Source organism: Kluyveromyces lactis (assembly GCF_000002515.2).
Source record: "Kluyveromyces lactis strain NRRL Y-1140 chromosome B complete sequence".
Lineage (NCBI taxonomy): Eukaryota > Fungi > Ascomycota > Saccharomycetes > Saccharomycetales > Saccharomycetaceae > Kluyveromyces > Kluyveromyces lactis.
The window spans coordinates 510,072-535,142 of record NC_006038.1 but is presented as its reverse complement, the minus strand read 5'-3'; the positions used below and the strand labels follow the sequence as shown (position 1 = coordinate 535,142).

The window sequence follows — 25,071 nt, the reverse complement described above, 5'->3', positions numbered from 1 at the left end:
AGTTACGATTGTTTTGTGAATTTATTAAGGCTTTTGACTTCTTGTTTAGTGAATAAGGTAATAAGTATAGGCAAGTTGACTTTTCTATCCAATAGTTCATTACGTCCAGCCTTGATTTCAATAAACGAGTCTAGTTTATTAAATTGATGTAGTGCTTTCCCGTTTTCAGTAGTCTTGAAGATCTCTATTATCGAAAGTGCTTTTTGTACATGAACTCCATAAGCAACAAGTACGAATGTATCAGCAGTGATAGCTGCGAGTTGATCCACACATTGTTTAATATTGGAGTTTTTACTGTACGAAATAATTGCTCCTACAGATGTCTCAGACGCATTGTTCCAACCTGCACTTCGCAGGGTTTCTGGGATGATTTTTTCTTTGATGTAGGTCGAACATTCTACGTAGGTGGAAGGATCTATGCCTTCTACTTCAATTTCGTTATATTTTAGTTTGGAAGAAGCCATCGTTGTTGCTTTGTAGCTAATTACTCAACTAAGGCGAGTTTCTCATCGATTGAATTATCAATACTCAATGCTACGATAACTTGGGAAGTTATTGTAGATTTCTTTTCGACGAGATGGGATGAGCATTGATACGATGAAAGCTATTCTGCGGACTGTTTACACCCTTACATATGTAAAAAATGTCAACACAACACCCATGCACCTTGATAAAACTCCAAAGGAATTAATTTCCTCTTTGACTAGTGGTCACGTGCATTTAAACAATGCAAACCCGTTGTATTAAGCAATACAACGTTAAAGTATTAACAAGTCCGGCATATGGATTGAATCCTCAGCACCAGATGGTTTTCAAGCGTAGAGGGTACATCCTGATACCATTCACTCAAGCTCCTTCTTTTTTATAATATACCATATGAGTTACACCTATTTCTGTATGATTAACGGATGCTTGTTTGTTTTTCATGTGGGCCTTAATTTGGAAATTGGAAAATCTCAAATTTTTCATCGCTGAGGGAAACCAAACTTGAAAAATATTGAATTTTATGATAAAACGTCCTTTACATATGAATATACATAATTGGATGTTAAGTACTTGATTAGATTTGTAGTTTGTATATAGTTTACAAGAACCACAGGTACTACCTTAAACATCCTATCACTAAAAAAGTCGAAATGGGGGGCGTCCGTGAAAAGAAAGCTGAATACTTTGCCAAGCTAAGAGAATACTTGGAAGAATACAAGTCTGTCTTCGTTGTTGGTGTTGACAATGTGTCTTCCCAACAAATGCACGAAGTCAGAAAGAACTTGAGAGGCAGAGCTGTTGTCTTGATGGGTAAGAACACCATGGTCAGAAGAGCTGTCAGAGGTTTCATCTCTGACTTCCCAGACTACGAAAAGTTGTTGCCTTTCGTCAAGGGTAACGTTGGTTTCATCTTCACCAACGATTCCTTGCAAGATATCAAGGAAGTCATCATCGCCAACAAGGTTGCCGCTCCAGCCAGAGCTGGTGCTGTTGCCCCAGAAGATATCTGGGTTCTCGCCGTCAACACCGGTATGGAACCAGGTAAGACTTCTTTCTTCCAAGCTTTGGGTGTTCCAACCAAGATTGCCAGAGGTACCATTGAAATTGTCTCTGACGTTAAGGTCGTTGACGCTGGTAAGAGAGTCGGTGCTTCTGAAGCTTCTTTGTTGAACTTGTTGAACATTTCTCCATTCACCTACGGTTTGACCGTCGTTCAAGTTTACGACAACGGTCAAGTCTTCCCAGCTTCCATCTTGGATATCACTGACGATGAATTGATCTCTCACTTCATCTCTGCTGTCAACACCATTGCTTGTGTTTCCTTGGCTGCTGGTTACCCAACCTTGCCATCTGTCGGTCACTCTTTGATCAACAACTACAAGGACTTGTTGGCTGTCGCTATCGCTGCTGACTACATCTACCCAGAAATTGAAGAATTGAAGGACAGAATTGAGAACCCAGATGCTTACGCTTCTGCTGCCCCAGTTGCTGCTGCTTCCGGCTCTTCCGAAGCTGCTGCTGAAGAAGCTCCAGCTGAAGAAGAAGAAGAATCTGATGACGACATGGGTTTCGGTTTGTTCGATTAAACACCTTATAATTATGGAAACAATAACAATTAAATTTTAAATTCACATATCGGTTTCAGATGATCAATCTGTATCTATAAGTTTAGTTAGTCTTTATTAATTTCTATCTTAAGCGCACAAATCTTATCGCATCAAATTATCGTGTCTTCATGGCGACAATTTATTTGTTTTTTGCCTGTCTAAGCGGTCCGCTCCATAGTAGTGTAGGTCAGATTATTGCTAATATTTGAAGAAAAACTGACGTCGGACACAAACTAGATTACCGTTCACTAACAGTTTGGTCAAAGTTGATGGCATAGCTTAGCAACTAGCACACAGGCGGTCTGATTAAGATGTCTTTATCGGTGAGGAGTCAAAGTCAAGATAATAAAGTCCTCTCAGATCTGTCTGAGAAGAAGTCATTTTTCAAACCTTTCCAGCAAGATAAGGATCTTGATGATAATCTAGTTTCTTTCGACCATGAAAGAGAATTCGTACAAGATCCTACTATTGGATCTAGTATCAAATTGGATGGTTCAGATGTGATAAAGTTTTCAGTTCGTGTTGACGAATCTTTCAGACTAATTTACGATAAAAATAATAATGCTTTAAAAGATGGTTCCAACACTCAAAATAAAAGTGAAGAGGCAGACAGTGAGAATATAGATATCATCGAAGGGGAGTTTTACTGGAAAAAGCTCAATAGATTGCTTGATGAGGACATTCTTCATGTATTCGAACCAAGAACTTCACATTTCATAGATTTCATTAATTGCCTCGGTGATGTCCCTGATTTATCAGATACAGAGTCATCAAGTGGATTCCTAGTTAACGAAGAAGATATAGTAGGCAAACACAAAGAATACGACATTGAGAACAGTTTAGCAGATCTTGGTGAGGTCATTTTGCAATGGGATATGGTATTAGGTATCTTTCAAAAGGTTAAAGATTTGGACATTGAAATGGATGTACTAGAAAAAAGTATAGACCTAGTAGCGAGATTTGTAAACGCTTCCCCAGATAATACTCTCTCAGTACTACTCAAAAAAGCTAAAGAGGAAATTGATAATTCTGAATGTAAATTTGTTGAAGGGAGGGGCAATTGTTTGGCATCTATCTTAGTACTTCAAACTGTTTCCCAAGTGCCACAACAATTGTTGAAAAGTCTTTTCTTTGAAGTTCAGGGCCAGAATCTATCATTATTGGAATTGAAACATTTGAAAGTCAGTTACAGTTTTTTGTTGGTGTACCATATGAATATGACGTTGTTGAGGAAGATTTTCGAAACATGTCTAAGTATGGGTTGTTCTTCTCAGAACGTATTACCATGCCTTGAAGGATTTATCTGGAATGCCATAGAGATGGACAAATCTGATCTAATAATGAGGATGGAAGAAGCATTTTGGAAATGGAATCAAAATGACAGATTTATTGGGCAAGAAAAAGTTCAATCTTGGTGCATCGAATTAATAACAAAGATGGAGACACAATTTAATAAAGATGCTGATAAGTGCAACGATGAGGATGCGTTAATGAATATCAAGGACAAGTACAATCTTGCCAAATTGTTCATAAATGAATTCAACGACATGTTATTTTCTACCCGTGGTGTTAACATGAACACTTTAGCAACTCGGGAATATACTGATATATTGACCAGATTTGCTAATAGCTTAGAGACAAGAATGTCAGGATTGTTTCAAAGAGATTTGTATAGTTTACAAAGATCCATATCTTTTTTGCTAACAGAATCTGAGTTCGAAAGCTCTGTGAAATCACTGAACGTCACTCTGATTGTAGATGCAATATCTAAACCATCCATGGACCCGTCCTCAATTGTTGCCAATCCCGGTACAATAGTAGAACGTGTATCAACATCTTTGTCGACTAGAGAGGCACAAGAGGTGGAAACTAACCAAAACCAGGAATTGATCCTAACTGAAGAAAATGCTACTCAAAGAGCTATAATAGAATGCGACACTATGCGATATGATGGATCGGTTTACTTTCAACCAAAACCTGTTGGGTGGATAGAATATTTAACTACCATGCCCGACAACGGATATAGATATAAACTCTGGTTGAAAATCCAAAAATGGAAAAAAGCATATCTCCATTGGTCAACCAAACGTTCGGCAAGCAATACTATGAGGCTGTTTGAAACTGAAGTTGCAAATCAAATTCGTAATGGATTAAGGTTCCATGAAGAATATCAAAACACTACGTACGGTGACATGGATCCTCCGAATCAACCACGGTTTAGTAAACTAAACGAGAAAAAGAGGAAACTCATGTTCAAGTTCTTTGGTGATGATGAGAATGATTTATAGAGAGAGAGGACCACAGGAAACAGCAACCGTTAGCTAGAACTTTTCATTTTATATATATGTATATGTATATTCCTTTAATAATGGAAACAATTTCGATCTGACGCCAATCCGGGTAAGATGACTCTATATCACGTGCCCTGCCCCACTAACTCACAATAGCACAGAGACAGGTTTCGAGCCTTTTGTTCTTTCGACGGTTTATAGAAAAACCTAAAAAAAAATTGAGATGAGATGAGAATAAATGTATAGATAAGAGACCGAAACCAGAAAAATATCACCGCTAGCACCGTAACTGCCCCGTGGAACAAATCGATATTGATTTATATTTACGAAGGGGCAAGAAAGCCGTTAGCATTATTTAAGGAAAGCACATTTCAGCCGTCTCGCTCTTTTGCTTTGACCTGTGATTCCCCGTATTTGATAAAGGGGATATTAGAGAAGAGAGATATATAGATAAGGCAAGCCAAAAAAAAAAGCAATCGACTTGAGAAAAGGATAGGAGCATCTTAGACGCAAACGCAGGTTTTCCATTTAAACGAATGATTTCAGTGTTAACTCGTCATATACAGGGGTCCAGATCCATTAGTTTAATTCGATATGGTATTTCTGCTAGCTATAGCACTGGTCCAATATACAGCCATCATAACAATACAGGCAAGACAAGAACTCGTCAGGGCATATATGGGTCAACCGAAGTGTTGAACCCATATTTGACATCGGACGATATCCCTACGGTAGAATTATGCTCTGAGGTTGTCGATGAATTCAGTTCACCGTATGAGTTTAAATCCCCGATCATCATATTGCATGGGATATTCGGCAGTAAATCAAATAACCGGACCATTGCCCGGATTTTGAACAAAAAATTGACACGCGATGTGTTTTCTCTTGATATGAGAAACCACGGTGGCTCCCCGCATATTGGACGACATGATTACATCGGTATGGCAGCCGACGTCGAGAGATGGATCAAGTCACGTGATTTCGAAGAGAAACCTATAATTGTGGGCCATTCAATGGGGGCCAAGACCGCGATGAGCGTTGTGTTACGGAAACCTGACATGTGTGCCATGCTCGTAAGCATGGACAACGCCCCAGTGGCAACGCAACCACAGAGTTCATTCCCTCGGTATGTCAAAGCCTTGTTGGGTATCATCGAAGACCCCACAATGCATACCGCACAACAAGCAATGGAAAAATTAAAATCCGTGGAAGAAAGCGTTGTGGTAAGACAGTTCTTAATGACAGTTCTACAAAAAGTGAAGGATGAAAAGACCGGAGAGTACAGGTTCAAATCGAGGATTCCGTTAGGGATCCTCAATGACGCAATAGTGAAGGGCAATATCGCCAATTGGGAGTTCAACCCATGGGTTCACAGATGGACAGGCCCCAGCCTGTTCATCAGGGGTACCCAATCGCACTTCATCGCCGACGAGTATATCCAAGACATTGGTCGCTTCTTCCCTAACTTCGAAATAAGAGACGTTGACGCCGGACACTGGTTGAATACGGAAAAACCACAGGAATGCGCGGATCTAATCTGCGATTTTGTGGAAAGGCACGAGGAAGCGTAAATACATACATGCCACAATCGGCCACCGCTATTACCCGCCTTGCTTCCTAAAATAGATTTTCTTCTCTTTTGCTTTTGGTCGAACGTCCCTTTACTGTCACTGCCACCAAGAACAAAAAGAAACAAGAATTTAACTATTAACGGAATCTATTTTCGTGGTGTTTCAGTTTCGCATTGTGCATGTCTTGGTTGTGCGTCGACCGAGACATTTCTCGCGTTAAAACCGCGTAGAAGCACACAACGAAACGAGAAAAACTGTATCACGTTCGAACCCAAAATCGAACCAAACTGAGTCGAGCTGAACTAAATTTCGCGACACAAAGAAAAAATTAAAAGAAAAAAAATCAAAGCGCGATTTCCGTCCAAGGACATGGATCGATTAGGAATTGTAAGAGAAAAAAAAAGTACTTAGTAATGATATACGCTACTCTATGTACTGTACTATAGGACTTAGTTAGCTAACTTTTTTCTTGAGATAGGCCATGCAAATTCATGAGAACGATGGAAATAGCGTAGTTGAAAGCGGGAGACGAGACGACATTCCACCTTAGATTGGGGTATGCACATACTATCATCCATACAGAGAGTTGATTATATCATAATCATACACGTTATATCGCTGTTACTAGCATTTAAGTGTAAATTTCTTTTAGTTAATTTCTGTATATACCACTGTTTCGATTTCGAATCTTATTGTGTCCACTTTCTGTTTCCATTTTTTACAATTTTTTTGTTCATAGTGGGAAAGAGAATGAGAGCATTAGAAAAAAAAAATAGCTTAAGATTTGGTTTAGATCCTTTTCAGATCCTTTTTTAAAAACAACAAGATTCTTCGGTCCAGCTTCGAGTTATTGGTTTCACTTCTGGTTCTTTTTGTGTTTTAGAGAGCTCTGTTTTTCTACTTTGTTTCATCTTACTAGGAAAGAACACCAGAGCTAGTATTGGTACTTTCTCAGGTAAATCCCATTCACCAAGAGGTACACGCTTTGAACCACAAAACAAGATCAAAGAAAAGTCAAAGATTGATCTAAAAATAAAAAAAAAATATTGGATCGAACGCAAGAGATTCGATATAGTAATAACATAGCAACTTTAACTATATTCAATTCAAGCTAGTTTTTTTCTGGTTTGGTATAGTTTTCTGGTGCTTTTTTTTTTTTTATTAATACTTTGGTTATTTTGAATCAATTAAGATCTGATCTGCTTTATTACACGTTTTTTTCACAAACTTTTATTTCTAATAGTTAGTGTGTTTGTGTGTGGATTCATACCTTAAGAAGCTTCTCTCTTTCACCTCACCCCACATTCGCTATGTCTTACAACGATCCGTACCAGGATCAAGGTGGTCATATCCCAAGGGATGAGTACGACCAACAACAGTACGATGAATATGGTCAACCAATCTATGCGCAAGATCAATATTACGCGCAAGACCCGGGCTACTACGATCAATCTGCTGAATATTACCAACAGCCAGGTCAACCGGGCCAACCGGGCCAAGGCTACTATGATCAGCCTCGTGGTGCTGGCCAGGATCCTGAAAATTTCTCTGATTTCAGTTACGCTCCTCCAGGTACCCCAGGTGGCTACGATAGTTACGGAGGCGCTTCCGGGAACGGATACGGTCAATATGCTCCTTCTCAAATGAGTTATGGTGATCCAAGATCATCTGGTGCTTCGACACCAATTTATGGTGGTGAAGGTTTCGATCCTTCAGCAGTTGCCATGGCTTTACCAACTGAACCATATCCAGCATGGACCGCTGACACTCAGACTCCAGTGACCGCAAGCGAAATTGAAGATGTTTTCATCGATTTGACTAATAAATTTGGGTTCCAAAGAGATTCCATGAGAAACATGTTCGATCATTTCATGACTCTATTGGATTCTAGAGCTTCAAGAATGTCTCCTCAACAAGCATTGTTATCTTTACATGCTGATTATATCGGAAGTGATAGTGCCAATTATAAGAAATGGTACTTCGCTGCACAACTAGATATGGATGATGAAATTGGTTTCAGAAATATGAGTCTTGGTAAAATGTCTAGAAAGGCAAGAAAGGCAAGAAAGAAGAATAAGAAGGCCATGGAAGAAGCTAACAGCTCGGAAAATCCAGAGAGTGCTTTGAACCAATTGGAAGGTGATAACTCTTTGGAAGCTGCAGATTTCAGATGGAAGGCTAAGATGAACAAACTTTCACCAGTGGAAAGAGTTCGTCAAATCGCTTTGTATTTGTTACTATGGGGTGAAGCCAATCAAGTCAGATTTACCTCAGAATGTTTATGTTTCATCTACAAGTGTGCTTCTGATTATTTAGATTCTCCTCTTTGTCAGAACCGTTCAGATCCTATTCCAGAAGGTGATTTCTTGAACAGAGTTATCACTCCAATTTATAGATTTATTAGATCTCAAGTCTATGAAGTGGTGGATGGTCGTTACGTGAAACGTGAAAAGGATCATAACAAGGTTATTGGTTACGATGATGTAAATCAGTTGTTTTGGTACCCTGAAGGTATAGCCAAAGTAATCTTGGAAGATGGCACTCGTTTGATCGATTTGCCCGCTGAGGAACGTTATTTGAGATTAGGTGACGTTATTTGGGATGACGTTTTCTTTAAGACTTATAAAGAAACACGTTCTTGGTTCCATTTGGTCACCAATTTCAACCGTATCTGGGTCGTTCACGCCTCTATCTACTGGATGTACACCGCTTACAATGCCCCAACTCTTTACACTCATAACTACCAACAACTATTAAACAACAAACCTTTGGCTGCTTACAGATGGGCCTCTAGTGCGTTGGCTGGTTCTTTGGCAACTATTATTCAAATTGTGGCAACTATCTCGGAATGGTTCTTTGTCCCAAGAAATTGGGCTGGTGCTCAACATTTGTCTCGTCGTTTCTGGTTCTTGGTTGGTATCCTCGGTGTTAACTTGGGTCCAATCATCTTTGTCTTCGCCTATGATCCTTTGACCGTTTACTCCAAGGCCGCTTTAGTAGTCTCTGCAGTTATGTTCTTTGTCGCTTTGATTACCATCATTTTCTTCTCCATTATGCCATTAGGTGGATTATTCACATCGTACATGAAAAAATCTACTAGAAAATATGTTGCATCTCAAACTTTTACAGCTTCTTTCTACCAATTGAAGGGTCTTGATATGTGGATGTCTTATTTATTATGGGTTACCGTTTTTGCAGCTAAGTTCTCCGAATCCTATTTCTTCTTGACCCTTTCCTTAAGAGATCCAATCAGAATTTTATCTACCACTGTGATGAGATGTACTGGTGATTATGGTTATAAAGATCAACTTTGTCGTCAACAACCAAAGATCGTCTTAGGTTTGATGATCGCTACTGATTTGATCCTTTTCTTCTTGGATACTTATATGTGGTACATTATTTGTAACACTGTTTTCTCTGTTGGTAGATCTTTCTACTTGGGTATCTCTATCTTAACACCATGGAGAAACATCTTCACCAGGTTACCAAAGAGAATTTACTCAAAGATCTTGGCTACTACTGATATGGAAATTAAATATAAACCAAAAGTTTTAATCTCTCAAGTTTGGAATGCCATTGTCATTTCCATGTACAGAGAACATTTGTTGGCCATTGACCACGTTCAAAAGTTGTTATACCATCAAGTTCCATCTGAGATTGAGGGCAAGAGAACTCTAAGAGCTCCAACCTTTTTCGTGTCTCAAGATGATAACAATTTCGAGACTGAATTCTTCCCAAGAAACTCCGAAGCTGAACGTCGTATCTCTTTCTTTGCTCAATCTTTGGCTACTCCAATCCCAGAACCATTACCAGTTGATAACATGCCAACTTTCACCGTTTTGACACCTCATTACTCCGAAAGAATCTTGCTATCTTTAAGAGAAATTATTCGTGAAGATGATCAATTCTCAAGAGTCACTTTGTTGGAATATTTGAAGCAATTGCATCCTGTCGAATGGGATTGTTTCGTCAAGGATACAAAGATCTTGGCTGAAGAAACTGCTGCATTTGAAGGAAACGAGGAGGATTCTGAAAAGGAAGGTGGTATGAAGTCACAAATCGATGATTTACCATTCTACTGTATCGGTTTCAAGTCTGCTGCACCAGAGTACACTTTACGTACCCGTATTTGGGCCTCATTGAGATCCCAAACTTTGTACCGTACTGTTTCTGGTTTCATGAATTATGCAAGAGCCATTAAATTGTTGTACCGTGTTGAAAACCCTGAAATTGTTCAAATGTTCGGTGGTGATACTGAAGGTTTGGAAAGAGAGTTGGAAAGAATGGCGAGAAGAAAGTTCAAGTTCTTGGTCTCTATGCAAAGATTGGCTAAGTTTAAACCTCATGAGCTAGAAAATGCCGAATTCTTGTTAAGAGCTTACCCTGACTTACAGATCGCTTATTTGGATGAAGAACCTCCATTGAACGAAGGTGAAGAACCAAGGATTTACTCCGCTTTGATTGATGGTTATTGTGAAATTATGGAAAATGGTCGTAGACGTCCTAAGTTTAGAGTTCAATTATCTGGTAACCCAATCTTGGGTGATGGTAAATCCGATAATCAAAACCATGCTTTGATTTTCTACAGAGGTGAATACATTCAATTGATTGATGCTAACCAAGATAACTATTTGGAAGAATGTTTGAAGATTAGATCTGTCTTGGCAGAATTCGAAGAATTGAACGTTGAACAGGTCAACCCATACTCTCCAGGTTTGAAATACGAAGATCAAGGTAACAACCATCCAGTTGCTATTGTTGGTGCTCGTGAATATATTTTCTCTGAAAACTCTGGTGTCTTAGGTGATGTTGCAGCTGGTAAGGAACAAACTTTCGGTACCTTATTTGCTCGTACCTTGGCTCAAATTGGTGGTAAATTGCATTATGGACATCCAGATTTCGTCAATGCTACTTATATGACAACCAGAGGTGGTGTCTCCAAGGCTCAAAAGGGTTTACATTTGAACGAAGATATTTATGCCGGTATGACTGCTATGCTTCGTGGTGGTCGTATCAAGCACTGTGAATATTATCAATGTGGTAAGGGTAGAGATTTAGGTTTTGGTACCATTTTAAATTTCACAACTAAGATTGGTGCTGGTATGGGTGAGCAAATGTTATCTCGTGAGTACTACTACTTGGGTACTCAATTGCCTTTCGATCGTTTCTTGTCTTTCTACTACGCGCATCCTGGTTTCCATTTGAATAACTTGTTTATTCAATTGTCTTTGCAATTATTTATGTTAACTCTTGTTAACATGAATTCTATGGCTAATCAATCCATCATGTGTTCCTATAACAAATACAAGCCTATCACCGATGTTCTATATCCAATTGGTTGTTACAACTTTGAACCTGTTATTGATTGGGTCAGACGTTATACATTATCCATCTTTATTGTGTTTTTCATCGCATTCATTCCAATTGTTGTTCAAGAATTGATTGAGCGTGGTATCTGGAAAGCTGTTCAAAGATTCTTGCGCCACTTACTATCTCTGTCTCCAATGTTTGAAGTCTTTGCCGGTCAAATCTATTCTGCATCTTTATTGAGTGATTTGACAGTTGGTGGTGCTCGTTATATCTCTACTGGTCGTGGTTTCGCTACTTCTCGTATTCCATTCTCCATTCTATATTCTAGATTTGCTGGTTCAGCTATTTACATGGGTTCAAGATCTATGTTAATGTTGTTATTCTCTACAATTGCCTACTGGCAAGCTGCTTTACTATGGTTCTGGGCCTCATTATCGGCTTTGATGTTCTCTCCATTCATCTTCAATCCACATCAATTTTCATGGCAAGATTTCTTCTTGGATTACAGAGATTTCATCAGATGGTTGTCTAGAGGTAACAATAAATATCACAAGAATTCTTGGATTGGTTACGTTAGAATGTCAAGATCTCGTGTCACCGGTTTCAAACGTAAGCTGGTCGGTGATGAATCCGAAAGAGCCGCTGGTGATGCTCCAAGAGCTCATAGATCTAACTTAATCTTCGCCGAATTAATCCCATGTATCATCTACGCCGCTGGTTGTTTCACTGCATTCACTTTCATTAATGCTCAAACTGGTGTTAAGGATGTCAGTGTTGTGAACTCTTGGTTGCGTATTGTCATCTGTACTTTGGGTCCAATTGTCGTCAACATGGGTGTACTTGGTGTATGTTTAGGTCTATCTTGTTGTTCAGGTCCGTTATTGGGTATGTGTTGTAAGAAGACTGGTTCCGTTATGGCCGGTATTGCTCATGGTGTTGCAGTTATTGTTCACATTGTCTTCTTCATCATTATGTGGGTTCTTGAAGCTTTCAATTTCACTAAGATGTTGATCGGTTTGATCACTTGTATTCAATGTCAAAGATTAGTCTTCAAGTGTATGACCTTGTTCATGTTAACTCGTGAATTCAAGAATGATCATGCAAACACTGCATTCTGGACTGGTAAATGGTATGGTACTGGTTTGGGTTACATGGCCTGGACTCAACCATCAAGAGAATTCGTTGCTAAAGTTGTGGAACTCTCAGAATTCGCTGCTGATTTCATTTTGGGTCACATCTTGCTATTCTGTCAATTGCCAATCTTATGTATTCCAATGGCTGATAAATTCCATTCTATCATGTTGTTCTGGTTAAAGCCTTCTCGTCAAATTCGTCCACCAATCTATTCTTTGAAGCAAACACGTCTACGTAAACGTATGGTCAAAAAATACTGTTCGTTGTACTTCCTGGTTTTGGCAATATTCGCTGCTTGTATCATTGGTCCAGCTGTCGCTGCTTCAAAGGTGGATACTGCGGATCTTGGTTCTAAGGTGGACAGTGCCGGTAGTGATATTTTCGCTGGTTTGATTCAACCAAGAAGACAACAAAACAACGATACTGGTTTCAATTTGTCCACTTATTCTGGACATTACTTCACCAAAGCCCCATCTTTGACTACCTGGTCCACCAAGGCCTGAATGGGAAAACCAAAATTAAAATAAAAAGAACAATGTTGAATATCTGGCAGTTCATCCTGGATAGTATAGTTAACTCAGATCTCAGTCTTTGTATACTCCTTTTACAGGATTTCATTGTATTTTTTTGTTATTTTTATCATTATTACATTTACAATTATAAACATTTCAATGGTTGGTGGAAAGACGTTCTTTACATTATCAAAACATTAACCAATTACGCATTAATCTGTTTTCATTTCGGTACTCAGGAGAAATATCATCTAGCACCAATAGGAAAACAAATGCCCTTCATATATCATATATTTTGTATCTTTATAAAACAAAAAGTGGAATTATACTTATATTCTGACGTATTAAATTTCGATCCTTTCTTACTTAGTGTTCTTGTAATTTTCTAGGAGTAATTATTTCCTGAGATAAATGTGTCGCCTGGCGGTATTTAAACTGACGCAAGTCACAAAGACATCAACCTAAGTCTAAACAAGGAACGACCATTGCAACAGATACAAGCATCGGCCATAATCACAATGATGATGTATTGTTGGTATTTTCTATGCCTTTTACAGCGTATAGTAGGAGGTGAGGCATCAGATATCAATTCTGATCTACCTACCATTCAGATAGCTGGTAATAAGTTCTTCAATTCGAAAACTGGAGAACAATTCTTTCTCAAGGGTATCGCTTATCAGCCAAGTAGATCATTAGATGAACTTACTGCTGATGATACTGTTTATGATACAACTTATATTGATCCACTAGCTGATACCTCAATTTGTTTGAGAGATCTACCGTATTTGACGAAGCTACATGTTAACACAGTAAGAGTTTATTCTGTTGACCCAACAAAAGATCATGACGAATGTATGAATGCTTTTGCAGAGGCTGGCATTTATGTTCTTTTGGATTTGAGTGAGCCAGATGTATCAATATCCCGCGATTCTCCTTCATGGGATGTTCAAACCTTTCAACGTTATAAAGATGTCGTGGACTCTATGAGTAAATATGACAACATCTTGGGATATTTTGCAGGAAACGAGGTTACCAATGACAAAACCAACACAGATGCGTCTCCATTTGTTAAAGCATCAATTCGTGATATTAAGAAACACATAGAAAGTAAAGGATATCGAAAGATTCCAGTTGGATATTCGACCAACGATGATAGTGATACAAGAGATGCTCTAGCCGATTACTTCGTTTGTGGGGAATATGCAGCTGATTTTTACGGTATTAACATGTATGAATGGTGCGGTTACTCCAGTTATGGAGGAAGTGGGTACCGTGAAAGGACCATAGAGTTTAAGAACTTTCCGGTGCCAGTCTTCTTCTCGGAGTTCGGATGTAACGCTGTTAGACCAAGGCCCTTTACAGAAGTAGGAGCTCTCTACGGACCATTAATGACGCCCGTGTGGTCCGGAGGTCTAGTATACATGTACTTCGAAGAAGAGAATGAATATGGAGTGGTTAAAGTGACTAAAAACGGTCAAGTGATTGAATTGGAAGATTTCAAATACCTTCAAAATGAGTTCGAGAAGGCTAAACCCAAGACAGTTTCCTTGCAAAAGCATTTGGAGTCTGAAAAACCAGCAGCACGTAAGTGTCCACAAAAAAGTAAACTATGGAAAGCATCTCTGGACCTTCCCCCGGAGCCTGACTTTGATAAGTGCAAATGTTTGGAAGAGCTGTTGCCGTGTCTTTCTTCCCCATTCAAGGAATCAAAGTCTTATAAGTCATACTTTGATTATGTTTGTGCTCAAATTGACTGCTCAGACATTAGCAATAATGGAGCAGAAGGAGAATACGGAGAGTTTGCCGATTGTAATGCAAGACAGAAACTTAGCTTACAGTTGAGTAAACTATATTATGCATCTGGCAAAGGTGGAAGTACGTGTCCGTTAGCCAATGAGGACATTTATTTTAACTTCAAAAGCTACAATACAAAAACCCAGTGTCAAGCCTTAATCAAATCGGTTCAAGATTCTGTTAACACAAAAAAATCAATTAAAGTTCCAACCAATGATCAAGATATCAGTAATCTTGGTAATTCGCAAAAAATATGTTCCATCCTGCTTCTTTTGACAGCTATGACATACACGTTCTTTTTATAAATAAATCAAATGCACTTTGTTTAGATAGACATGAAATAAGTTCTTCGTTTACTATTTTTTGGCGGAGCAGCATGGCAACCCCGCATCTTGTTTAAGTTTTCTTAAAGTACCATATTAACAGTCAATATTGCACTGAGGAGAATAGGCGTCAATTGTTTCATTAGAATTATGGAATATATATATGGCGGGTGAACAACAAAATAAAAGAATGCAAAAGTGTTCGTATCAAAAATGAAAGGATTTGATATACCATTGGTGTGATTCATTACAGTTTAGTCTCTTTTGGGGCCCCAATTAACTCCCAAGAATCCTTTTGGTTTGACAATGGAAAGTTTGGGCTTAATCAAATAATGACGTTTTTCTCCAGGAATATCAAGGTACATTGAAACGAAATCAGGTTGGTAATTTACATCGGATTCTTTGGCTTCCACATGAACGATCCCCATTTTCTGCTTGGATTCTACATGGAACCTCATGAGATAATGTTCCTTGCCCTCCTTGTCAATTCTTCTTGTCGATGAGATTGGTCTATTTCTTGTCCAACGATCATCAGTTAAAATTTCTCCGTACGCTTTTAATCTCTCTGTAGACGTTTCCGTATCGTTGCATTTCAATAATCTTCTGGCGACTTCATCATTTTCTACTTTGCTAACGGCACGATTGAAGATTTGAGTATCCCCCGAAGGAGAGAATAGCTCTGCTCCAATCAAATAGATGACAACTCCAGCTAAACCAGTGGCCCCGATGACCAGTATTCCGGAAAAGGTAAAAGTCGTAAAAGCCCTAATTCGCGGCCATAGTGGTATCTTCTTTTTTTGTTGCTTGTTGCCTGCATTCTGTTGAGCATTGAACGTAGAATATCCTTGAACTGTATGTTTTATTCTGACTGGAGATGCAATTAAAGGCAAACAGAGTGTCTTGGATGAGAATTTTCCACTCAAAGACTGGGCTGGACGTGATATGAACTGACAGAACATTATTGCCTTTGTTAGCAGCCCTCTGACTCAATGTCTTCTGTTGACGAAAGAATCTCTTTTGCCTTATTACACTACTTATGTTTTAAGAAGTTTTGAGTTTTTAGCCTAAGAATTTAATTCTCTAAATTTGACAAGGACGGTGTTTCCTTTGGAATACTATATACCGGAGTAAGGACAGAGGGAATTAACATAAGACGAAATTCGTAAGAATTGCATGAACCTGTAGGTGTCACCGAGACCTAAATTGTTTAATCTATTGCTGCGGAGATATCGCCTCAGTTCAACAGGTCGTCATAACATCCTCAGGGTAAATGGGATCATTCCCTTAAATGAACATATTCAGATGTTTATGTAAATAGCTGTAGGAAGACGTTTTGGTGGCTACATCTTGAGCCACAGATATTGGGTAGATTTGCAATAAATTTATACTTATGTGGAAGAAGGTGAATGAATTGGTGCAGAAAGAGTGATAATGGCTACGTTTTATTGAATTTAAGTACAGTAGGTGTTTCGAAATTGATGATAACTATCAACTCTGGTAATGGAAAATGGTGATCGGTCTTAAAAGTGCAGGTAAAACAAAACAACGGGAGAAATGTTGTTATTACGGATAATGGTAGAAGCAAGTTAATGGCATGCAAACAGGAAACCGTTTATTTTACATAAATATACTATTTGAAATTAATCAATCCTCATGGTATACAGAGTTAGTGAACAAAAGCAAATAAGTGCTTTTTACAGCCCCTTTAGTGCAATGGTTAGCATACATTTTTCCGGTGGATGTGATCCGGGTTCGAGTCCCGGGAGGGGCTCCTCTGATTTTTGTTCAAAATTTGAATTCATACTACGTGCCGATTCATTCAAATTCCTTTATAATACTTGAACCATCAATGGTGTTCAGGCCCAATGCCTACATTTTTTTTTGTACAAACTCAACCAATGGAGGCTAATATTTATTAGCAATTGTTAACAACTACTATATACTGCTGTTCTTTCCTTCAAATTGTATGATCAGAGAATCTCTTTGGGTAGGAATTTCAATATGAGGCTCCATCCTGTGACTGTTTGCATCCGTACATCTCGAATTTATATATGTTTTTCAGAAAATGAAAAAATCGAAATTTATACTTCCTACATAGGAACTCTATCATGAAAACCTTATATCTTAGGCTTACTAGTGAGCCCTGCCTGGCCGCCTATGCATTTTCCATTGACACTGGTTGTTTCTCTTGCCAGATAGGGGTTCCCAGCCTAGTCTCATCCCTGCACCCACCTCCAGTACCCCTCCTTGGCACTCTTGCCCCATTCGCGAGCCTGGCCTCCTTCCTATCCACGACAGTGCCCTTTGGCCTCAGTTCTGCGGCACTGCATAGTCCCTTCCAGCCTGAAACTTGTTTACGCCCTATGGCATCCTCTCCGCTCGCCTGGCTTCACCCTGGCTCATCGAGGTTCACCAGTTTCACCAGTTTCTCGGAAGCTATCATCATTTGATATTGTTGAAATAACAAATGTATATTGAATTATATAGCTGTATAATGAGGTGTTATTAGTGATTGGAGCATAGTAGCAAGGCACAAGAAACCAGATCGAATACAATGGCTAAGCAATCTCTAGGTATGTGGCACAAGGTCTGATAAAATAAAGGGTGGAAATTGGAAACAAAGTGTGATGTTATTACAATATTTCTTTATGACGATTTAAAAGTGGATTTGATTAAGCTATAGTAAAGCAACAAGAACTATGAACGTATATGAACAATAATACTATTTCACGGCAACGGGATATAATTTTTATCGCTAGAAATTTAGATGTTTCTTTGGTACACTTAATTTTGTTGTGATGTCTAAGTTGACTCTAGAAAGGATTATCGAGAAGTACAGAACAAGGAATGATAAATACGCAAGATCCTAAGCAGCGGAATTAAACGGAACGAAATGTTGATGACTCCATGTGACTATTGATGGGTATTGGAGGGATGTTTATATGAGGGAATTCGGAAAATGAATATAGTACTCCAGGGGTTTGAGCTTTAGAGAACACGTCCTGTGGGCTCACCAACAAGTCGTACAGATTTCAACATTCAAACTGGAAAATAACACTCAAGGGCACACTTTTTCCTATTAACCCATTTCCTTTAAAAAGTGTTCTATTTTTTTACTAACATTTCTCTTATAACGATTGTATGATGATATTCCGTCGTACAAGTACGTTTCACGTTTTTCTTCACAGACGTTTCCTCTGACAGAAGAAAGGCCAGAAAGGCTTACTTCACTGCCCCATCCTCTGAACGTCGTGTGTTGTTGTCCGCTCCTTTGTCCAAAGAATTGAGAGAACAATACAACATCAAGGCTTTGCCAATCAGAAAGGAAGACGAAGTCTTGGTTGTTCGTGGTTCCAAGAAGGGTCAAGAAGGTAAGGTTTCCTCTGTCTACAGATTGAAGTTCGCTGTCCAAGTTGACAAGTTGACCAAGGAAAAGTCTAACGGTGCTTCCGTCCCAACCAACATCCACCCATCCAAGGTCGTCATCACCAAGTTGCACTTGGACAAGGACAGAAAGGCCTTGATCCAAAGAAAGGGTGGTAAATTGGAATAAACTGGTTGTTAAGATTTTCATATATCAAATATTATCTTCTATAATCATGTTCACTAGTCTTATATAAGTGTAATCCTCACATTTTTGAAATTAAATACACAAAACGGGTATTTTCCGTATATATCGACCAATTGGACAATCATTCATTGATTAAACCCACTCGCTCTTCTTCTTCTTCTTCTTCTTCTTCTTCTTCTTCTTCTTCTTCTTCTTCCTCCGCTTTTTCCCATTCTTTCACTAAGTCTACCCTTTGATAAGTCCATAGAAACATGATTTTTAGGAAATCGAAAATTTCAGCGGAGTCAGTCAGTATAGCTATTAGTTTTGAGTAAACATATCAGGTAAAGAACCTGGAGAAACCGGACACCAGACGTAGTGAATAAAGCTGGTAGCTGGTGATTACATTGATCTATAAGGGCAACTGCTGGTATATTGCAAAGTCATTTTTGTACCAAGTTTGAAACTGTTTCTCAAAGTAAAGATTGCATTAATAAACAATGTCAGCGATTGTATCTGATGACGATGAATTGATAAATGGATTAGGGTCCGAGGTAGTAATCACAAAGCCGGTTCCTGGAAACCACATGGCAAGGACCAGGAAAAGATGGTCTAGTGGCTCTACAGAAAAAAGGCCTAAGGTTATTAATAAACTCATCGATGGGGTTCATACTGATGTTGCTAAGGATTATATTTCCCCGGGCCAATTATATTCGACAGAATCAGGACGTTTGTTCCATGCCGGTAAGATACTTATTGTGTTAGTAGGCCTCCCAGCTACCTCCAAAACGTTGTTGTCGGTTGCTATTACTAGATATACTAGATGGTTAGGGGTTCGTACAAGGTCTTTCCATGTCTCGGAGTATAGAAGAGAGAAGATTAGAGCTGAAAAGGGGGAGGTACCCGATGATTACTTCTCCGCAAAACCGACCTCCAAGGAAGGAATTCAGTACAGGAAAGAGATATTAAGTAAGATGATTCAAGATATGACTGAATTTTTCGACGAGAAGAAGGGCCAGTTGGCTGTTTATGATGCTCTGAATATTTTGAAAGATGATAGGTCATCTATAGAACAAGCTTTTGGTAAGTTACACATCAAAGTTCTATTTATCGAATCAGTGGTGACAGACCCAGTCTTACAAAAGAGGAACGTCGATTTGGCTATAAAATCCGAAGACTATAAAGGGTGGGTCCTTAAGAGGGCTGAAGAAGATTATATGGAAAGACTCCAAGCCAATAAATATTTGTATCAAGAAATGAGCCCAGAAGAAAAGTTGAGCTACGTTAAGTATATCAACTTCGGTGAGAAGTTGACCGTGAACAATAATAACTATGGCTATTTGATTAACAAGATTGTCTTCTTCTTAATGAACCTTCGTGATAAGAGAGGCTGTGTCTATTTCGCTCGTTGTGGAACAAGTGTTAAAGATAAGTACATCGACGATGAAGAGTTAAACGGAGAAGGCTTGGAATATTCCAGAATATTGACAGACCTTGTATTGGACTTGGTCAACAGAAGAAGACTTAACGCTAATGATGACGGAGCAGACGTTCCAAGGACACCGTCTCTGGTCTCCCTAAATGAAAGATCAAAATCACCGTTGATTGCTACGAGTGCATCATTGAAACGGACTGAATCAACTGGTAACGCTATGTATAGGCAACCTGCTAGTGGGGATGGTGTTGATGACGACTCCTTCGTGGTGTGGACGGCACCAAGGAAGAGAACGTACGATACGGCAAAATACTTTGCTGATCTGGGCATTACTGTAAGGCAGAGAAATCAATTGCAACAACTACATCCAGGTGTTGTTGCTGACATGACTGATGAAGAAATCAGAGAAAAGTTCCCAAGCGAATATGAAGAATACTTAAGGGATCCATACCATTTCAGATTTTCAAGAGCTGAATCATATCATGATCTTGCTGTGAGAATGGAGCCACTTCTACTTGAGATGGAAAGAATGTGCGGTGATATTCTTATCATTGGTCATGAATCTACTTTAAGGGTGTTATACGGTTATTTGATGGCTTTTTCCTGTTCTGAGATACCAAGACTAACGTTCACCCGTGATGAATTGATTGAAATCTCATTCGGACCATTCGAAAATAAAGTGAACAGGATTCCAATTGTGATGGATTAATTAAGGTTTATATTATGTTCATATAAATAGGTATATCAATTATATTAAAATAATGCAAGATCATAGCGGAATACTTGTGACTCCTAGTAAAGCAAATAAACTGGTGTTAATTGTTAACATTCTATCTGTGGTTTCCTTCCAATTTGTCAATCGCTTTTCGCTTTGATGCTTAGTTGTCTTCTCTGTAAATAGGCGTTGTACTCATCTTTCAAACTAAAAGGAGCCTGGAAGCATGAATCCTTGATCAAAAACCATTGTACAATCCTCCAAGATAAGAACCAGTCTACTAGCCCAATGTATCTGACTATGGTAGAGGCTAAGAAGTGGCATGTTCCTAATAAAGCGCCAATTGAAACACCCACTAAAACTTGTTTCAGAGTGTGATAGCCTAAATAGACGCGTGATACTACTACACCGCTAGAGGCAAGTAACAAACCAAAACTTGCTAGAATTTTATGTGATTTATTCAAGCCACCCCATTGGCACCAGATACGGAGGCCTATATACATGGTGAAGAATCCCATAAACTGGGAATGAGCACTTGGCATACCATAACCTGATCTCACAGAATCCTTTTGAAAAGAACCAAAATCAATTGGCCTCGTTTCCTTGATGATGTTTTTGATGATGTTATTGGCAATGTCATTCACTACATGCCCTCCCGCTAATATAACAGCTTCGATCTCACGAGTAATAATGAACCAGGAGAAGTAAAACACTAATATGCCAACAGGCAGAAGTGAAAGATAACAACAGATGAACGAAAATAGATCATTCGGGTCATATAAAATATAAGTATCATCAAACGGGATCTTTGAATGAATAGCGGTCAAATTCGACATGATTGCCGCTAGTTATGACCGTAATCGTCGATGTTTCCTAACTCCTTCTCTTGCGTCTTTGATCCGTCGTTTAGCGTTGTTATGTAGAATTTAAAGCTTTTTTGTTTCATTCGAGATGTAAACCTCCCAGCAAGTAAACAATTGACAAAAAGGCTGAGAAGGATTGAAAAAATATGGGTACATGAACTGTTGTAAAAAGAACTTATTGATAAATTGTTTAAGGTCTATAATTTAATGCAAATGAATCACTGCATGAAGAGTAGTCTATATAAGGTAGTGATGTAGTATTTTGCTATAAGATGTGAAGTGAAGAAGTTAACGGAAGGTGGGCATAAAGGATCGTTAGAGTGATGTAAAAATGATTAGAAATGGGATGCTAAGAGTGGATGAGTGTGACAGCAAAGAGTAGTGACCATTGTGACATTAGAACGGAAACTCCAGGTTGCTTTAAATCGAGAAAGAAGTTGTATCATAAAAGAGGTAGGTAGAGAAGAGAATAAAACAGAATAATGAGTTATTAAATAAAATACAAGGGTAGAATAATAAGTAGTGCAATAGTGAGAATAAAAGAGAGTAGTAAGTAGTAGAAGAGTAGGGAATAAGAGTAGTAGGAGTAATGAGAATGATAGTAGTGGATCAAAGGAAATTTGAACTGGTCGACTTCTTTATATTAAAAAGGATGAGGGAACTGGCGTCCATAGATCCAATGAACAGTGGTTGGAGTGAATAAACTGTCAAAGGCAGTGAATTATGCAAGTGAGTTGTCTGTGGAAGTCAGTGTATTGTTATTAATAGTAGGCAGGCAAACAAGAGCGAATGAAAAGAATCACAAGTTAGATTGCAACTTTTGTTGTTCTCTTGCCCACCTTGCTGTATCTCTAGTGTTTTGAGAAAAGGATTGATTGGTTTTCACGTCCTTTACAAACTTAATCATCCATGGTTGTGTATAGAATTGTTGGAGCCTTCCGTCTGGGTACATGGCAGCAATATCACCCACTATACCGACTGCTGTTCTTGCAATTGAATCTTCTAATGCAACACTTGGATTATCAGCCAATAAGTTGATAAATTGGAAAATTGAACCTGTGTAAGGAAACAATGCATCTGGTTGGTCGTGTAGCCCTGTTATTATTCCTACGTATGCGTCCAATATTGATTCGTATAATTTATATTGATAATCGAGGGCATCAGAAGAGCTATAATTCGGTTTATAGTTTTGAGCCATGACGCACACGGACATAACTTGGGACAAATACTGTATAAAATCTGATCCAATGTTGGTGGCAATATCACCAAAAACAGAAAGGACTGCAGGTTGTAATTCCTTCTTCGCATCTGGAGAAGAAAGCATTTGCCCAAGAACACTCATGAACGATGGAGCGAATTTCTTGAAGTCATCCTCTAAAGAGTTAGAGATATCAGCAATTAGATTGACGGCAGTGATAGAAACTTGGGACTGTACTTGATTTAACGCATTAACCAAATATGGGGAGAAACTTTCCAAATACTTTTCAAAGTTTTTACCCAACGCAGATGCTAGAGCAGAAATAGCGTAAAAGACATCATCTTCCACGTATGTTGTATCATTCTTGCTCAAAAGTTTCATAAATAGATCCATCAACATATCTGCTACTGGATTAACAGATTGTGGGTTCTTTCTAATCACTGCAGCCAAAACAGATAAAATGTTCGATTGTAATTCATGTAAGTTTTGTCTATCTTCAGCTGTTAATTGAGCTTCATCCACTTGCATTGTTTGTCCAAGTTTATCCAAAACAAAAGTGGAAATTGAGGTAGTAGTTTCCCCGACTTGGTCATTAGCGAACTCTACTAAAGTAGTCAAAGCAGAAAATACAGATGCTCTAGCATTATATTCATTGTCTGACCTGTTTGAAGCTTCAAGCAATGCGCTAACAAGAACTGGATAATAATTGTATATCGGAGAAGAAGGGGTATCAGCTAATTGTTCGACAAGGTTGATAATCGTCCAAGAACAATTGGTAGCCACTTTTGGATGGTCTTTTAACCCGATCAAACAAGCGTTTACAACATCAGAAAGATGGTCTTGAGGATCTATAGCAGCAACGACTGAGTCTGCAATTCTGCCGATGCACCATGCTACTGTTTCCTTCACTTGCAAAACTGGATCCGTTATTAGGTTGAGGATAGGTGGTAACGCTTGATGGACTAAACTAGTCAATTGAGTTTTGTCAGGACCGTCCAATATAGAACCAAAAGCCATCACAGCCGCTTCGCGTTGTCTCCAATTGTCACTGGTGATGTTCTGTTCAACGAAGTGCAAGACAGGTTCTACTACGTAGTTACCACAGTTTTGAGCGAATAGTTGCAAACAAGCACCAGCAGACATTGCCACGTTCCAATCATCATCATCCGGATCTTCATTTTGCTTTGTTAAAAGCTGTAATAGAGTTGGCACCACTTCTTGGATGGATACTAGAGCAAAATTGTAAGATTCCAAGCCTGGGTTGGAGTACTGTGACAGTTCAAAAGCAATATCAATTTCTTCTTCACAGATGGTAGACCAAAATTCAACGGCCATTGCTGCCACCTTTTCATTGGATGATTGTATAGTAGCCACGGTCAAAGCGAATAGAGCTTGTTCCATGTAAGGTTTCATGTAGAAATAGTATAGTGACATGATTTTACAAAGACAACCAAATGCGGCCGCTTGAATATCTTCATCCGAAGCCTGGGTAGCTTCACATACGACTTGCATCAAGTAATTTCTTTCACCCTCACGTTCCATATTATTCTTAATGAATGCAAGCGAGTCAGCCAATGCATTAAGCGCGGTAAGTCTGACAATCTTAGAAGTTTCGTTCGACTGTGCACCTTGAACGATAGCGATCAAAATGTTGTTCGATTGATTGATTAAAGTTTCATCACTTTGGTCTGCACTTTCACAGATATAACCCAATGTCAACAAGGAAGCTCTCTTAACATTTTCTGGTTGTTCTTGAGCGGTATTATCTACCATAATCTTCATCAACTCTGGCCATTGATTCAATGGCAATTCGATCTCTGCAATGGCAGCGATCAACTGAGCTGAAGCGTTGGCAACACGAGTCTCTGGATCAACCAACGCTTGTAACGCAAACTGCTTAATATGATGTCTAGACTCTGCATCGACTTGCGTAGACCAACGTTGAGCAAACTGCTGGGCCTTTGTTGGGTTCTTCGAAATCAATTCGTTCTTCAACGTCAAACCTGCTAGAATTCTAGCTTCAAGACGAACGGACACATCGGCCAAGATCTGAGACAAAAGTCCAGCGAATTGCAAGAAATTATCGTTAGATAATTTCTTCAACGTCGTCTCCGCTTGAAGACGGACCGTTGGGTCCGGAGTAATGATAATGTTTTCCAAAAACTGGGCAACCTCGGAAGCTGACATAACGATTTGTAAAGGGTATTATAACTTACTAGTGTTTCCAAATCCTAGCGGGTCGTTTCAATAGTCAGTCTCCAAAATTATAGAAATAAAACAAG

General features: G+C 38.9%; 11 protein-coding genes and 1 non-coding gene across 12 annotated transcripts; 8 read left to right on the top strand and 4 right to left on the bottom strand.

Annotated features, from left to right (window-relative positions):
* Nucleotides 1-2: 2 nt before the first annotated feature.
* On the bottom strand, nt 3-464 carry POP6 (ribonuclease P/MRP protein subunit POP6; the record flags this gene model as incomplete). Its single annotated transcript, XM_451803.1, has 1 exon — nt 3-464. The coding sequence occupies one exon, from the start codon at nt 462-464 to the stop codon at nt 3-5; it is 462 nt and encodes a 153-aa protein (XP_451803.1).
* A 672-nt stretch (nt 465-1,136) lies between these two features.
* On the top strand, nt 1,137-2,072 carry RPP0 (60S ribosomal protein uL10; the record flags this gene model as incomplete). Its single annotated transcript, XM_451800.1, has 1 exon — nt 1,137-2,072. The coding sequence occupies one exon, from the start codon at nt 1,137-1,139 to the stop codon at nt 2,070-2,072; it is 936 nt and encodes a 311-aa protein (XP_451800.1).
* A 332-nt stretch (nt 2,073-2,404) lies between these two features.
* KLLA0_B05885g (uncharacterized protein) lies at nt 2,405-4,381 on the top strand (the record flags this gene model as incomplete). Its single annotated transcript, XM_451798.1, has 1 exon — nt 2,405-4,381. The coding sequence occupies one exon, from the start codon at nt 2,405-2,407 to the stop codon at nt 4,379-4,381; it is 1,977 nt and encodes a 658-aa protein (XP_451798.1).
* A 539-nt stretch (nt 4,382-4,920) lies between these two features.
* On the top strand, nt 4,921-5,955 carry IMO32 (Imo32p; the record flags this gene model as incomplete). The annotated part of the gene is made up of 1 exon (XM_451797.1): nt 4,921-5,955. The coding sequence occupies one exon, from the start codon at nt 4,921-4,923 to the stop codon at nt 5,953-5,955; it is 1,035 nt and encodes a 344-aa protein (XP_451797.1).
* Nucleotides 5,956-7,265: 1,310 nt separating this feature from the next.
* FKS1 (1,3-beta-D-glucan synthase) lies at nt 7,266-12,902 on the top strand (the record flags this gene model as incomplete). The annotated part of the gene is made up of 1 exon (XM_451796.1): nt 7,266-12,902. The coding sequence occupies one exon, from the start codon at nt 7,266-7,268 to the stop codon at nt 12,900-12,902; it is 5,637 nt and encodes a 1,878-aa protein (XP_451796.1).
* Nucleotides 12,903-13,429: 527 nt separating this feature from the next.
* Nucleotides 13,430-15,010, top strand: GAS2 (1,3-beta-glucanosyltransferase; the record flags this gene model as incomplete). The annotated part of the gene is made up of 1 exon (XM_451794.1): nt 13,430-15,010. One exon carries the CDS (start codon nt 13,430-13,432, stop codon nt 15,008-15,010), a length of 1,581 nt encoding a protein of 526 aa, XP_451794.1.
* Nucleotides 15,011-15,282: 272 nt separating this feature from the next.
* Nucleotides 15,283-15,987, bottom strand: TIM21 (Tim21p; the record flags this gene model as incomplete). The annotated part of the gene is made up of 1 exon (XM_451793.1): nt 15,283-15,987. One exon carries the CDS (start codon nt 15,985-15,987, stop codon nt 15,283-15,285), a length of 705 nt encoding a protein of 234 aa, XP_451793.1.
* Nucleotides 15,988-16,727: 740 nt separating this feature from the next.
* On the top strand, nt 16,728-16,799 carry KLLA0_B05764r. Its single transcript has one exon. It is a non-coding gene; the product is annotated as a tRNA-Arg (tRNA).
* Nucleotides 16,800-17,582: 783 nt separating this feature from the next.
* On the top strand, nt 17,583-18,581 carry KLLA0_B05742g (60S ribosomal protein uL24; the record flags this gene model as incomplete). The annotated part of the gene is made up of 2 exons (XM_451792.1): nt 17,583-17,601; nt 18,217-18,581. The coding sequence occupies 2 exons, from the start codon at nt 17,583-17,585 to the stop codon at nt 18,579-18,581; spliced, it is 384 nt and encodes a 127-aa protein (XP_451792.1).
* A 497-nt stretch (nt 18,582-19,078) lies between these two features.
* KLLA0_B05709g (bifunctional fructose-2,6-bisphosphate 2-phosphatase/6-phosphofructo-2-kinase) lies at nt 19,079-20,722 on the top strand (the record flags this gene model as incomplete). The annotated part of the gene is made up of 1 exon (XM_451790.1): nt 19,079-20,722. The coding sequence occupies one exon, from the start codon at nt 19,079-19,081 to the stop codon at nt 20,720-20,722; it is 1,644 nt and encodes a 547-aa protein (XP_451790.1).
* Nucleotides 20,723-20,868: 146 nt separating this feature from the next.
* On the bottom strand, nt 20,869-21,564 carry CAX4 (dolichyldiphosphatase; the record flags this gene model as incomplete). Its single annotated transcript, XM_451789.1, has 1 exon — nt 20,869-21,564. One exon carries the CDS (start codon nt 21,562-21,564, stop codon nt 20,869-20,871), a length of 696 nt encoding a protein of 231 aa, XP_451789.1.
* An 826-nt stretch (nt 21,565-22,390) lies between these two features.
* Nucleotides 22,391-24,976, bottom strand: KAP95 (karyopherin beta; the record flags this gene model as incomplete). The annotated part of the gene is made up of 1 exon (XM_451788.1): nt 22,391-24,976. The coding sequence occupies one exon, from the start codon at nt 24,974-24,976 to the stop codon at nt 22,391-22,393; it is 2,586 nt and encodes an 861-aa protein (XP_451788.1).
* Nucleotides 24,977-25,071: the final 95 nt, after the last annotated feature.